Source organism: Nyctereutes procyonoides, unplaced genomic scaffold (genome assembly GCF_905146905.1).
Source record: "Nyctereutes procyonoides isolate TBG_1078 unplaced genomic scaffold, NYPRO_anot_genome, whole genome shotgun sequence".
In the NCBI taxonomy this organism is placed as follows: Eukaryota; Metazoa; Chordata; class Mammalia; order Carnivora; family Canidae; genus Nyctereutes; species Nyctereutes procyonoides.
In genome coordinates this window covers 9,717,600-9,731,946 of record NW_026575137.1, presented here as the reverse complement: position 1 = coordinate 9,731,946, position 14,347 = coordinate 9,717,600, and the positions used below count along the sequence as shown (strand labels likewise).

Genomic DNA, 14,347 nt, shown 5'->3' with positions numbered 1-14,347 from the left:
CAGTTCTTAGCACATAGTAAGTATGCTGGAATAGATGTTAATATTTATATACTATATATATTCTAGATCATACAAATTACATAACAACAAACAAAAACAGCTACCTTTTACGGAGCCTTTACTCTAAAGTACTATGCTAAGAATTCACATATTGATTTCTGAGCTGTGATAAAAGCCTATGAAGTGGGTGGAGAATCTCCATTTTAAAGACAAGACTGACTTACTAAGCTTGCCAAGGTCAAACAACTGATAAGAGAATGGGCCAATACACTCTAATCAGTCTCATTCTCTGAGCTTCAGTTTCTTTATATGTTAATGTCTACTTCTATCCTTAAGGTTATTGTGAGGAGAAGTGATATCACAGGAAGTATTTAAAAACGCAGATTTGAGGGGCACCTGGGTGGCTCAGTCAGTTAAGCACCTCCTTCGGCTCACGTCATAATCTTGGAGTCCCAGGATCGAGCCCCGTATCAGGCTCCCTGCTCAGTGGGGAGTCTGGTTCTCCCTCTGCCCCTCACCCTGTGTTCTCTCTCCCTTGCTCGCTCTCTCTAATAAATAAATAAAATCTTAAAATAAAAGGGTACAAATTCCATACAAAAGTAAGATGGTATTTAAAGTCAGCACCCAGCACACTGCTTACCTGTTTCCTAAAGCATTTGCTACTGTGAAAGAGTTTTCATTTTCATCACAGAGCTTACAAGTTGCTTGAGACAACAACGTTCCATTAACATCTCTTTCCACTAAACAATCAGAAACAAAATTAAGATGTAACTCAAAGTCAACATTAATCTTCTATATACTTTGTGAAACCCACTTGTAATTATTATCCTAATAATTTTCAAAATATCCGATTTGCAGAAGAGGCATGTTAAACATCACCATAAAAAAGTATTGAAAAGTGAAGACTTCCTCATTCCCACATAAAAAAAATACAAAAACTAATTTTCTGGGATCCCTTGGTGGCTTGGCAGTTTAGCCCCTGCCTTCAGCCCAGGATGTGATCCTGGAGTCCTGGGATCGAGTCCCACATTCAGTTCCCTGCATGGAGTCTCCCACCCTCTCTCTCTCATGAATAAATAAAATCCTAAAAAAATAAAATAAAGCAGAATAAAAAAATAAAATTGGGAAGAATTAAAAAAAAAAGCAACTAATTTTCCAAATCATAAGTATTTTCCTCAAGGTGTTTTTTTTTTTTTTACTTCTTACCTGTATGTTCCTATTACAGCGAGTATATAGAAACAAGTAATTTCATAGACAGTTGACATATTTCTACAATTTAGACGGTTTTTTGGAAGCTCCTATTAAAATTTTAAATTCATACTTTTCAACACTATAATTTCATTTTTAGATACCTAACTTACAGAAACATTTGCACATGTGTATACGGATATTTACTGAAGCGTTCCTTGTTAGAAAACAACCTAAAAATTTACAATACCAAAATGATGGTATATTCAACCTATGAAATACTATGGAGTAGATTAAGAAGAATGAGGTAATCCAACAGATCATACTGGTAACTGGAGAAAGTATGCTGTAGAACAATATTTTTGGTATGAAACATTTATATAAAAATACCAGCTATATTTCCTGTGGGTATAGTGTATATTTTAAAAACAAGAAAAAAAAGGTTCTAGAACATATCTAGAACACACATGCAAACATGTATGTGCACGCACATCAAAATGATAACAATTACTCTGAGGCTAAGGGAATTAACAGAGAACCAGCATTGGGAAAATTGGTCAAAGACCATTTGTCCCAATCATAATGTTATCAATAATGTTTTATCCATAATGTTTTAAGTTTTTACAAGATGTTAAAAATGATTTTAACTGAAGTAAAGGTGAATGACTTGTTTCTCCTAGTCATCCCTGTCTCAGTAAATGGCAATTCCACTGGACCATTTACTTACGCCCCAGGCCTTAAGACTATCGTTTCTTTTTACACTGCAATTAAAAACAATAAAATTAAAATTAAAAAATAAATCTGCAAATCTTGTTAGCTTTTTCTTCAAAATATATCCAGAAACTGAGTTATTCTCTCTACCTCCACAACTCTACCCCAGGCCAAGGGCCATCATCTATCACCTGGACTTTAACAACAGCTTCCTAATTGGAGCCCTGGCTCTATGCTTTAGGCAGAAACCATGTGTGATAATTTTAATCCCCTGAAAACCTTCCAGTGGCCTTGCATCTCACTTGGGGTAATTCCTAAGGTCACTATCATAGCCTACAAGGCCTTCTGTCGTCTGCACACAATCACCCCAACTTTCCAGACCCATCTGCTTGTTTTCCTCCTTCTTTGCTTCAGCCATGTCGGTGTTATCTGCTGCTCCTTGAACATGCTCAATACGCTCCCACCTCAGGATCTCTGTACTTGCTCTTCCCTCTGCCTAGCATGAGTACCCTAGTCATCTCTATAGCTCTGTCCCTCACTTCCTTCAAATCTTCCCTCAGGTATTACCTTTCAAAATAGGTCTTCCACGATCATCCATGTAAAATAACACTTGTTCTCTCTCCCTTGTCCTGCTTCATTTGTCTTCATAGCACTTAGCATCACCTGGCATATACTGTTCATTTTTGAGATTCATTATTGTCTTCCTCTTGCCACTAGAACCTAAGTTTGATCCACTCCTCAATTAAAGGCAGTACTCAATAAACATTTTTTTAATTGGAAAAATTTTAAATTGAAAGGTTTCACACAAAAATTGCCTATTTTTGGCATCTTTTAAAAATTTTTTCCTATTTAAAAAAATAGGAAAATCTGATTTCATTGGACTCACGTTCTTACATGATGACAACAATCTGCTGGCACTGAATTGGGACTAGCTACTGCCTCTTAGCTTAACTGCCCTTCTGTTTAGTGAAGTTTTAAAAATTTATTTTAAAAATTATTTTAATTTTTTGTCAACAAATATTTATGAATAAGTGAGCTTGACAACATATAAATATTTTCAAGAATGTATAAAGACATACATACATAAAGCATTCTTGGAAGAACGCAAAAGAAACTTAATAGTGCTTACAATAGAGAACTAGGAATGAAAATAAGGGCAGAAGGGAAAGGGCTTAGTTTTTATATTTTTCTATACTATATAAATTTCTAGCCATATAAACACATTAATTTTAAAAAGTAAAATTTTAAAGTTGAAAAATACATGCCTTTTTAAGCAATAAACCTATGTGTGCTCTTAGGGCACTCTCCAAAGTACACTGCAAATAAACACTCCAAAATATTTGTAATATTTTTAAAAACTTGGAAAGGATAGAGAATAAATAATTACCTTAGGGTAGCTTCTGGGAAATGAAACAGATGAGAAGTGTAGACTTTCATTTCTCATTTCGTAGCCTCATGATTTGATATTTTTAATGATATATACTTACTGCATTTATTTTCAAAAAATTATTTACCCGATTATCTGAGCATTTTCTTCTTATGCCAGAAATGGCAAGAGTTGAAAGAGCTTATGCCAGAAGATGTACCTTCTTTCTGTCCACTCTCCCCTACTAGCCCTTCTTGCAAATCCATGGAACAAATTAACAGCAAAAGTTCAAGATGGCTCTAAGGAGCTCACACCATGGAGAATTTTGAGTATGTAATAGTAGCCTCTAAAATAGTGAAACACTGGGGTGCCTGGGTGGCTCAGTGGGTTAAGCATCTGCCTTCAGTTCAGGCAATGATCCTGGAGTTTCAAGACGGAGCCCCATAGCAGGCTCCCCTGCTCAGCAGGGAGTCTGCTTCTCCCTCTCCCTCTGCCCCCTCCTCCAGCTCGTGCTCTGTAGATCTCACCCTTGCTCACTCTGTCTCTCAAATAAATAAATAAAATCTTTTTAAAAAAATAAAATAGTGAAATACTGTTTTCACAGCGGTCACCCAACCTTAAGAGGTCACTCAGTGTCAGAGCCCTTGCCTGACCCCCCTGGCATCTAGCCTCCGTTCTTAGCAATTCATTAAAACTGCAACCTCTGACTGTCACGAGTCATTTCAGAACTCGGTCCATACCAACTTGGTCACAGCATTTGAATCTTAAACTTCATCATCTTCATCTCCACTTAAAAATCCCAAAAATAGGGATCCCTGGGTGGTGCAGCGGTTTGGCACCTGCCTTTGGCTCAGGGCGCGATCCTGGAGACCCGGGATCGAATCCCATATCGGGCTCCCGGTGCATGGAGCCTGCTTCTCCCTCTGCCTATGTCTCTGCCTCTCTCTCTCTGTGTGTGTGACTATCATAAATAAATAAATTAAAAAAAAATCCCAAAGATATTTTTGACTTTCCTTTTTCCTCATCCCCATATTCCTTCACTCATCTCGACTATTATCATCCTTTCGATGTTTCTGGCATCTACTTCTGTGGGTATAACGTGTTCCAACTCTGGTTCAGATCCTTGTTGCTGCCTGTCTACAGTACTGCAGCAGCCTCTTCACATTCTCCCTACTTCCGGCCTCCACTCCTTAACCATCAACTTCATGAGGGCAGGGACTGCGTTCCTGTTCACGGTCTTTTTTTCACTGTCTTACCCTCCATGTTCCTGGACAATGGCCAGGCCACAGTTGGAGCTCAACAAAAGGCCTATGCCCATAGAACATGCTACCATTCAAGACTCCCATAATCTCGACCAACGAACCTTTAAACTCACTACACTGTTATTCCCATAATCCTTTTATATTCCACCTGGATGTTTATACTTATAATAATACTCCTGTTCACTCTTCCTTCTGCCTAGAATGTTCTCTTTCTTGCTTCCTTTTGAAATCCCATTAATCATTCAAGGCCCCACTATTATACTGCCATGCTAACTTTCCCAAATAACCCTGGCTGAAGTGAGTTCTTCCTTCCATTTATTGTCTAGAATGCTCATTTCATGATTTAATATATGTGTTCCTGTGAAAATATTTTGTTGCTATCTTATTCTGCAAATTACTTTTCCATTTGCATATCCTGCCTTCTAACTAGATTTTAAATAAATTGATGGCAGGGATTTTTCTTTAAAAAATCAATTTTTGAATAAATAATATATACGTAGAATATGAAAATAAAAGGCACAGAAAAATTTAAAGTGAGAATTCAGTCTCCTTCCCACCCTTTTCCCCCAGATAGCCAGTTCTCCACACTGGAGGCAATACTGCTCTTAGCTCCTTGTGAATTCTTCCAGAAAAAAGGCTGCGTAAGCACCTATGAATTTATTATTTTTAGAAAGCATAAATGGTAGCTCACCAGAAAAAGAAAACAGTACAAATAGGAGGTATTCAAATATTTGTGGGTAAATATGAACTTTTCTATAGCTTGTTTTTTTATTTAATGTATTTGTTTCTATAGTAATACTTAAAGAATTGCATTATTTTTCTGTATAATAATTATATTTTTCTGCATCCTACACCATTGCATGGATGTATGACAGTTTGACTAATATCTTACTGGACTTTGACATTCTTTACAATATTTTGTCTTGGGACTAATGTTGCAATAAGAAACCATGCATATACTTCTTCAGACATGTATTTCCCTACTCTAGAACGGAAATTCCTATATGAGGGCTACTTGGGTGATCATCTGCATTTGATAAATAACTGTAAAGCTGCTCTCCACAGAGATTGCACCAATTTATAATTCCCCAGCAATATACAATAACTATTTCCCTTTATGCAACCTTAAGTTGGGTGCAAACATTATCAAAGTTCAAAAATGTTGATAATAAAATCTGGTAGGTTAAAAATAACATTTTAATTAATATTATTCTTACTCTAAGGTTCAGCTTGTTTCTCACATTTAGCATTTTTTCTTTCTGAAGTTTATTCATAATTTTGGGCCATTTTCTTAAATTCAGCTTTTCCTCTTGCTCTTATTTATTCATAACAGTTTTATATAGGGATGCCTGGGTGGCTCAGTGGTTGAGCATCTGCCTTCAGCTCAGAGCGTGATCCCATGGTCCTGGGATTGAGTGCCACATTGGGCTCCCTTATGCCTCTGTCTCTGCCTGTCTTTCTCTGTGTTTCTCATGAATAAATAAATTAAATATTTTTTTAAAAAGAAGTTTTATGTATATTGCAGAACTTAGACCTCTGTTGATTGTATGCACTATAAATTTTTCTCTAGTTTGTAGGTGTTTTCCTAGTATTGTTTATAATTTCTTTATGTGATATTAGAATTCGTATTTAGTAAAATTAACCAATGTTTCCTTGTATAAATTCTAGGTTTCTCCTCATACGTAGGCCTATTCCACATTAAGACAAAAAGAATTTTTCCTATTTTTTACTGATCCTTTATAGATTCATATTTAATAATTAAATAATTGATTGACCTGAAATTCATTTGTCTTTAAGGAATAAGTTAGAAACCCAACTTAGCATTTTCCAAGGTTCCCCAGTATCATTACTAATCATTTTTTTCTCCACTGACATAAAATACCACATTTATCACATATCACATTCCAATTGAGATTGGATCTATTTGATTCTCTACTTTAAGTTCCATCCATCAACATGTGTAATCCATATGCCAACCATACATTTTATTAAGTGTCTATAAAATGTGCGTATCTGATGGGATTGTTTCCTCTCTCCTTTTTCATAATTGTCTTGGCTTTTCACACTTTTTCCAGATAAATTGTGGAATTATTTGTGTAGTCTCTAAAACAGACAAACAATATCCTAGTAGAATTTATTAGAGTTCCGTTAAATGGACAGTTTGGCATTGGGGAGCAGACATCTTTATAGTAATTTCATTTTCTCCTCCTAGAATATGGTATGTATTTCACTTTTTTTTTTTTTTAGATTTTATTTACTTATTCATGAAAGACACAGATGACTGAGAGAGAGAGAGGCAGAGACACAGGCAGAGGGAGAAGCAGGCTCCATATAAGGAGCCCAACGTGGGACTAGATCCCAGGACTCCAGGATGACGCCCTGGGCTGAAGGTGGCGCTAAACGGCTGAGCCACCCGGGCTGCCCTGTATTTCACTTATTAAAGCCAACTTTTGTATCCTACAGGAGCATTCTAAGGTGTCTTCAATTGATTTATTTTATACATTTCTTCTAAAGTTTATGTTAGGCACTTTTTTTTTGTTGCTACTCTAGATGAGATCTTTTCTTCATATATTCTGAAGAATTGTTGTTTAGATAGAAGAAGGCTACTAATTTTTGGAAAATAATTTTGTATCAAAAACCTTAATTGTTTATAATAATTTTCAGTAATTCCCTTGGGTTTCTAAACATATAATCAAGTCATTAAAAATTAATTTTTAAATGATTTTTTCCTCTTTTTTAATTACTCTACCTCCTATTTCTTTCACTTATCTAAGTGCACAGTTTACATCTTTATCTGGATCCTGACATTAATAGAAATGCTTATCATTTCTCCCTATTTGGCATCATGTAGGCTTTTGAGTTGAAACATATATACTTTATCAAATCATTTTAAGGAAGTATCCATCTAATCATATAAAGACTTTTTTTTAACCAAGTAGGGCTTTTTATTCTCTACCTAATGCCTGCTGTTGTCTTAAATATCATTAAATTTTGGACAACAACAAAATACTCTTCACCAAGCAATTTCAATTAATGTTCTTCTCAAAAACAGCCTAAGTGAAGATTCATTACTACTTTTTCATAAAGAATCTACTTCTTACCTAAAACATGGCCAGTGGGACAGTGACATTTTCCTTCTGCAGTTAAACCACCGGGGCAAGAAATGCAATTCCAGCCATCTTCAGTAATACCTCTCTGAAATGAAATGAAATGAAATGAAATTAGAATAAAATCTATCCTTTTTTAATTTTCTCCTTAATTGGTGATGTAAATTCAAAAAGTATTATATCACACATACAACATCACCACAATAGTATATAATAAATAGTCAATACTCAAATAAATAATGCACATAGGAGTCACATAAAAAATTTCCTAGATAGCCAAACTATGCTTACATTCCAAAATGAAGTTATACAATATCACTATGTACTAACTACTGTTAACTCTGGGCAACAGTTGCTGCTTCTTTATGATTTTCAGTTCAAATGAGTCCTTACTTTCAAAGTAATACTTTCATTCAGCTTTCCAATTTAAAAGATAAAACAACAAAATTCAACAGGATTTAATCAACAGATTAGCCAATTAATAGTTTAGTTTTACCTATTATAACATATTCTAATTTTTATAACCCAAATACATCCATTAACTTTTAAAAATTAAGCTATGATTTCAAATGGGTGAATTTTATGGTATATGACTATGTAAATAAAGTGGTTAAATTATAAAGATATTTCTATTAATTGTACTAACAAAGGTTTTTGATAAAATATGACATCATTCAAACTGGGATTATCGGGACTCCTCAGTGGCTCAGGATAAATAAATTAATAAATTTTATGAATAATATAAAAATAAATAAAAATTATTATAATAAATAAATAAAAATTTATTCATGAGAGACACACACAGAGAGAGAGAGAGAGAGAGAGAGAGAGAGAGAGAGGCAGAGACACAGGCAGAGGGAGAAGCAGGCTCCATGTAGGGAGCCCAACGTGGGACTCGATCCTGGGTCTCCAGAATCACACCCCAAGCTGAAGGTAGACACTCAACCACTGAGCCACCCAGGCTGCCCAAATAAAAGCTTTAAAAAAAAAATTGGGATTATATAGTAACCAAAATGAATAAAGAACAAATGGCAGTAACAAAACAATACCACAAGTTATTTTTATTTTTAGTTGAAAAGACTGCATATATCAAGAAATGGTCCTGTATTTGGTACATTATATAGAACTATTTAAAAATTAGGATTATTTTGTAATTTCACTGAAAAATAAATTTGCTTTGCAGCCATTTCATACTAGCAGCTTTTTATCATTGATAAATTCAGGGATGGTCACTATTTCTAAAAATATAAAATAAGTATTAAAGTGATAAACTTCTGCCTGTGTCTCTGCCTCTCTCTCTCTCTCTCTCTCTGTGACTATCATAAATAAATTTAAAAAATAAAGTGATAAACTTACAAGTTGAATCAAATTGCCATAAATTAGTATAATTGGTAAATTATACTATTGATAGTAATTAATTTAATGGTAATTATTAAATTCCTAGATTCAAATTTTTTTATCCAGATAATGAGAAGAAACATTACTATAAAAGAACTGGCCCACAAAGACTTGTAATTATTGAAAATGATTGGAAAATATATTTCTGTTAATTAAGAATCATTATATACAGTACTAATTTACTAATTTTCAAAAAGTTATATGACTAACAGAGCAGCAACAGATACTATTTAACCTATTTAATGATACAATTGGCAACTCATGAACGGATCACACCTTAGGTAACATTATGAACATATATTGTTATAAAACTATTGACACAGTAGTTCCAAGACACATAACTCAATCTGTACTAGTCTAAAAATACACATATCCCAACTTGCTCTTTGTATCATTTATCTTTTTTTTAAAGACAGAGTTACTCTATGAGAAAATATAAAGAACATAAAGACACACATTTTCACAGCTTTGTGGTTTTTTATATTTCAGATTTTAAAAACTCAGGCAATACATTTGTTTTTTCCAAGCTTGTATAAAATTTCACTGATCTCCTAAAATTTATTCTAGTTAAAACAAAGTTAATTTAGTAATTTTACAATTTGAGAACATATTAGAATACAGCATTAAAACATAGTTTAAAAAATAAAGATATTCAAGTGGTGCCTGGGTGGCTCAGTCGGTTAAGCCACTGGCTCTTGATTTCAGCTCAGGTCAAGACCTCAGGGTCCTGGGACTGGGCCCAGTGCTCAGCAGGGAGTCTGCTCAAGGATTTTCTCTCCCTCTGCACATTCCCCCACTCTCTAAAATAAACAAATACAAATTTTAAAATAAAGACATTCAATCTACTACGTTTTACATTAAAATTATTTCAAAATAAATACTTGATACCATGTTTTCTGGGCACTTTTTACAAATAATATCAGGTCCTCCATTATTAGAGATCATCTGAAATCCCGGCAGACACACACATGAAGTTCCTAAAAAGAAAAGAGCGAATTTTGACTTTGGTAAATAAAAATAAAACTCCAAGATGGGGAAATTTTCAATATTCTCAAGATCCTGGAAACCAGGGCAGCTGTTAGGAGCACATCTGGAAACGTACTATGTGGACTCTAATCGTAACTCTGCTACTTAGCTGTGTGACCTTGAGCAAGTTACTGAACTCTGCGCCTAGGTTTCCATTTCACCAAAATGGGGACGATAACAGTACTTACCTCGTAGGGTTGGTATGAGTAGTAAATGAGTTATTACATGGAAAGGTCTTAGACTATGTATGGCACACAGTAGGTATTGTGCTTGCTACTTAAGTGCAAGCATCACTGAACTACTGGAGTACTGGACTTTAATTTTAATAATCAGACTATTTGTTAACTGTTATGGGAAACTGTATAGTTCTATTTCATCTGACCACATACATATATTCAATGATTTCCAAGTTACTTTGCCAAAACAAAACTTTATTAACTAAGTTATCTTGATTCAAATAAATTATTGTTTTCCTCTGGATAGACGGTAGACTAAGATGATCACTGTCCAACCTGCTGGATGGGTGAGGCCCACAGTCCCTAAGGAGACATCAGGTGGAAACAGCACCCACCGGAATCTATGCAGCAGATGCATACGATATCTGGGTTCCTAAGTATGAAGCCAACACCCTACACTTTAGGACCCTGTGCAACGCTTTCTCGTTCGTATTTCCTCACCTGGGGAGCCTGACATTGTGACTTACAAGAGGATATATAAGATTTGGAGATGGCAGGGGGTTGACATCGTGGGTGACCAAATCGAGATTGAAGACATCCTAGACCTCAGAATACGGTCTATTCTACTCTATGCCAATTCTGTTCCTTAGTAATATGGGAAAAGTCTTGTTCTGTGCAGTTTCTCCCCCTCTCTAGGGGGAGAACTAGGACCAAATGACACATGTTTCAAGAAAAAGAAATAAGCTTACTCTCAAGAGACTTCAAGGGCGATCAGTAATATTCAGTAACAAAAGGGACGAGTCCTAAGGAAATCTACGTTAAGGACACACGATGTAGGGGAAATTACACTGAGGGCAAAGAGACTCCGGTCCTCCCGAGCTGCGGTGTGGGCGACAGACATGGTTATTACAACACCGGCTGGGCTTCAATTTCCTCGCCTGTAAAATGAGAAGACTGGACCTCATCCTGGTTAGGGTCCTTCTAGCTCTAGGTTTGTGGCATTTGAAATGCAAGATCAAAGCGCTAGCAAAGGGCCGCCTGGGTGTTGAACATCTGCCTCAGGCTCAGGGGTCCCGGGTTCGAGTCCCGCGTCGGGCTCCCTGCGTGGAGCCTGCTACTCCCTCGGCCTGGGTCTCTGCCTCCCTCTCTGTGTCTCTCATGAATAAATGAGTAAAATCTTTAAAAAATAATTTAAAAATTGCTAACAAAATTTATTATTATTATTAATTATTATTATTATTATTATTGTATATGTTTTACTTGGAGCCCCGTTTGCAGACACGTAACCTCCCGCGCTCCTCCCTCCCCCGCCCCTCCCCCACCCTGCCCCCTCCCCGCCCCCAACCGTCCCTCTCCCTCTGCAGGGCGCCTGCCGACACACCCGTCCGCCGGGAAGCAGGGGATCCGCGCCCGAGGCCGGGGCTCACCCGCCCCCTCCCCACCCCCGCACAAGCTGCGGTGCTCCGAGGACACCCCTCCCTCCCGCGCTGGCGGTTCCCTTTCCCTCAGACGTTTCTCCCCGAGGCCGGGGCGTCAGGACTCCGCCTGGGCCCCGCCGGGCCGGCTCACCTCGGGCATCCCGCCGCTGGTTGGCCCCGCATGGGACACAGGACAGCGCGGAGATGTCGAAGCGCTGGCTGTGGCCGCACGACTCCGGCTGCACGAAGGGAAAGGAGAAGGTCTGGGCGTGTGGTGCCCGAGGGAGGACCACCAGGAGGCACAGGCTCTGGACCCAGCGAGCCGCCATGGCCGCTCCGACCCCTCCGCGGCCCGTTGCCATGGTGCGGACGCCGGCGTCTGCGCACGCCCCGGCGCCCCATCGGCCCCCGCGGCGAGTCTGCAGAGCTGATTGGACAGCTCCGCCGGGCTTCCGGAAGTGCCTGCGGCCGCTGCCCCGTTGCCAGGGGAACCGCGCCGCCGCGGGAAGCGGGCTGGACCCAGAGGCGGTGCGGGCGGGGTCGGCGGGCGCCGGGCCCGCGATGGGAGGCGTGTTGCCAGCCCTGGGCCGCCACCTGTTCCCGGGACCCGACACCGGTTCCGGGGTTCGGTGCACGGGACCCCGCGGCAAACAGTCTCGAATGGTATCACGCAGATTGAGAGGAAGTACTTTTTTCGTGGAGCTGTTGAATGACGTTTACACCAGAATTTATTCAGACCGGGCGATTTTCGCGTTGAAGGAGACATTGCAGCAGTGCATGTGTCCTGAGTGTGTCAGTTAAAAAAAAATAAAAATAAAAATAAAGTTAAATAAAAAATAAATAAATTTTAAAAATAAAAATTGAGTTTAAAAAACTTTAAAAAATTTTTTTTAAATTAAACATTTTTAAAAAATTAAAATTTTAAAAATTTTAAAAATAAATAATTTTAAAAAGGTAGAAAAGCAAAACAAAAAACACCCCCGTTGATTTGAAATGGGCAATGCTGGAAGATTGGCTTGAGCATTTCAAAAAGGTCTTTTCCTGGCAGACGTTTCATTGTGTTTCCAGTTTCCTCGTTTTGGATAAAGGAAATCCTGTATATAAAATGAGATCATCTTTACCCCGTTCGTGAATAAAGAAGAAACCTAATTTTTAACCAAACGTACGCACACATGAATGTTGCCTTTCAAAAGTAAGGAGGCCCGTAAAATGTTCACCAAAACATTTTAGAATTAGCTTAGGGGCAGTTTACAGATCATAGAAAATTGCATTTTTCCTTATATCTAAATCTCACTTCCGTTTTTGTTGAACTGTGTTTGTTTTATTTTGTTCTCACATCCCCCCGCTCTCCCAGTACAATCATCCGGCATAATTTTTAGCCATCTTATTCATCAGTCACAGCTTGGAACAACAACTTTGGGCTTTCTCAAAAAACTCTTTTTTATTTTGTAATAAAAATGAGGATCTGACACTATTAAAGAAAATATACACACAATTCTTAATGCATGTGGAAAATGCATCTAAGTTAAGTTAGATGACCATTAACTACCTTCAGGCCTAGTATTTCTCATGTGGCCTTTTCCAAAAGACCAACATTCAGTCACTAATATCTATAATACAGGACACAGGAGAAGTACGTTCTGAAAACTTCCTTAAAGAGGAATTCTAAAAAAAGTTTTTGAGTGATTATGCATTGTTGGAGTGTCTGGTTGGTAGTGAAAATCACTCATCCGAATAAGATTTAAAAAAAAAAAAAAAAAGCATGTGACTAGAGACACCTGGGGGGCGCTCAGTGGTTGAGCATCTGCTTTTGGCTCACATTGTGATCCTGGGGTCCTGGGATTGAGTCCTTCCTCTGCCTGTGTCTCTGCCTCTCTGTGTCTCACATGAATAAATAAATGCAATCTTAAAAAAAAAATTAAAAAGCATGTGACTATACAAATGTTAATGGGGACTCAGAAAAGGTATGGTCAGAATAGTTGAGATTAATCTGCAAAAGCTTCATATGCTGATTTTTAATTCTAGTCTTCCTTAATGAAGTGCATAGGGTTAAATGGTCTGTGAGAGGGATTGGTGCAATAATATTTACTCATTGCATACTATGTGAGTAAAGCAATAAAAGACCTCCCATTCATGATGGCTTTCCTTGTGTCCTACACTGTGCTACTACTAGGCTCTTGACAGCATTAATCTTAACTCTCATAATAATCCTTTGATGAAATATTGTCTCTTTTTGTAACCTTTAAGAACAACAAAAAAAGGAACTGAGTATAAAGACAGTTACATTTTAGGAAGAGGTGGAACGAGAATTTGTCTCCATCTGGTCAACTCCACAACCTATCATTTCAATTTATGAAGTGGCTTTTTTTGTGGAATAGACAGAGAAAAAATTTGACACTTTCTACATGTAGGACAAACCTATTGTCTTTAGTTAAGAAGGTGATACTGCCACTGTATACCTCACACAGACAAGGTGATACTGTCACTGTATACCACAGACAGTGGAACTATGGTGGTCTAAGACCTTTGGGATTTGCACCTGGGAAGACTGTTCCAATAAAGCTAAATAAAGAGCTTAGTTCTAGTGGAAGGATTCAAATAGAAACAGGTTTGCCCTAACTATAGATACTGTAGGCTCATTTGTATAAACTGCTTACAAGAATAGCAGAAAGAATGTGAGCGGGAACTGTTACGC

General features: G+C 37.6%; 1 protein-coding gene across 4 annotated transcripts in view; it reads right to left on the bottom strand.

Moving 5' to 3' along the window:
- TMEM67 (transmembrane protein 67) overlaps positions 1–12,014 on the bottom strand; it is a 56,276-nt gene extending 44,262 nt beyond the window's left edge. For 3 of the 4 annotated variants that reach the window (XR_008661610.1, XM_055303506.1, XM_055303507.1), the window contains exons 1-4: positions 11,804–12,006; positions 9,921–10,009; positions 7,629–7,722; positions 641–740 (exon numbers count right to left, since the gene is read on the bottom strand). Coding sequence is in view for 3 of the 4 variants with exons in the window: in XM_055303506.1 (XP_055159481.1) it covers positions 641–740; positions 7,629–7,722; positions 9,921–10,009; positions 11,804–11,981 (461 nt within the window). In the remaining variant the exon portion in view is untranslated. Of the gene's footprint in view, positions 1–640; positions 741–7,628; positions 7,723–9,920; positions 10,010–11,803 lie in introns of all 4 variants that reach the window. The other variant, XM_055303505.1, reaches the window with a different exon arrangement.
- Positions 12,015–14,347: the final 2,333 nt, after the last annotated feature.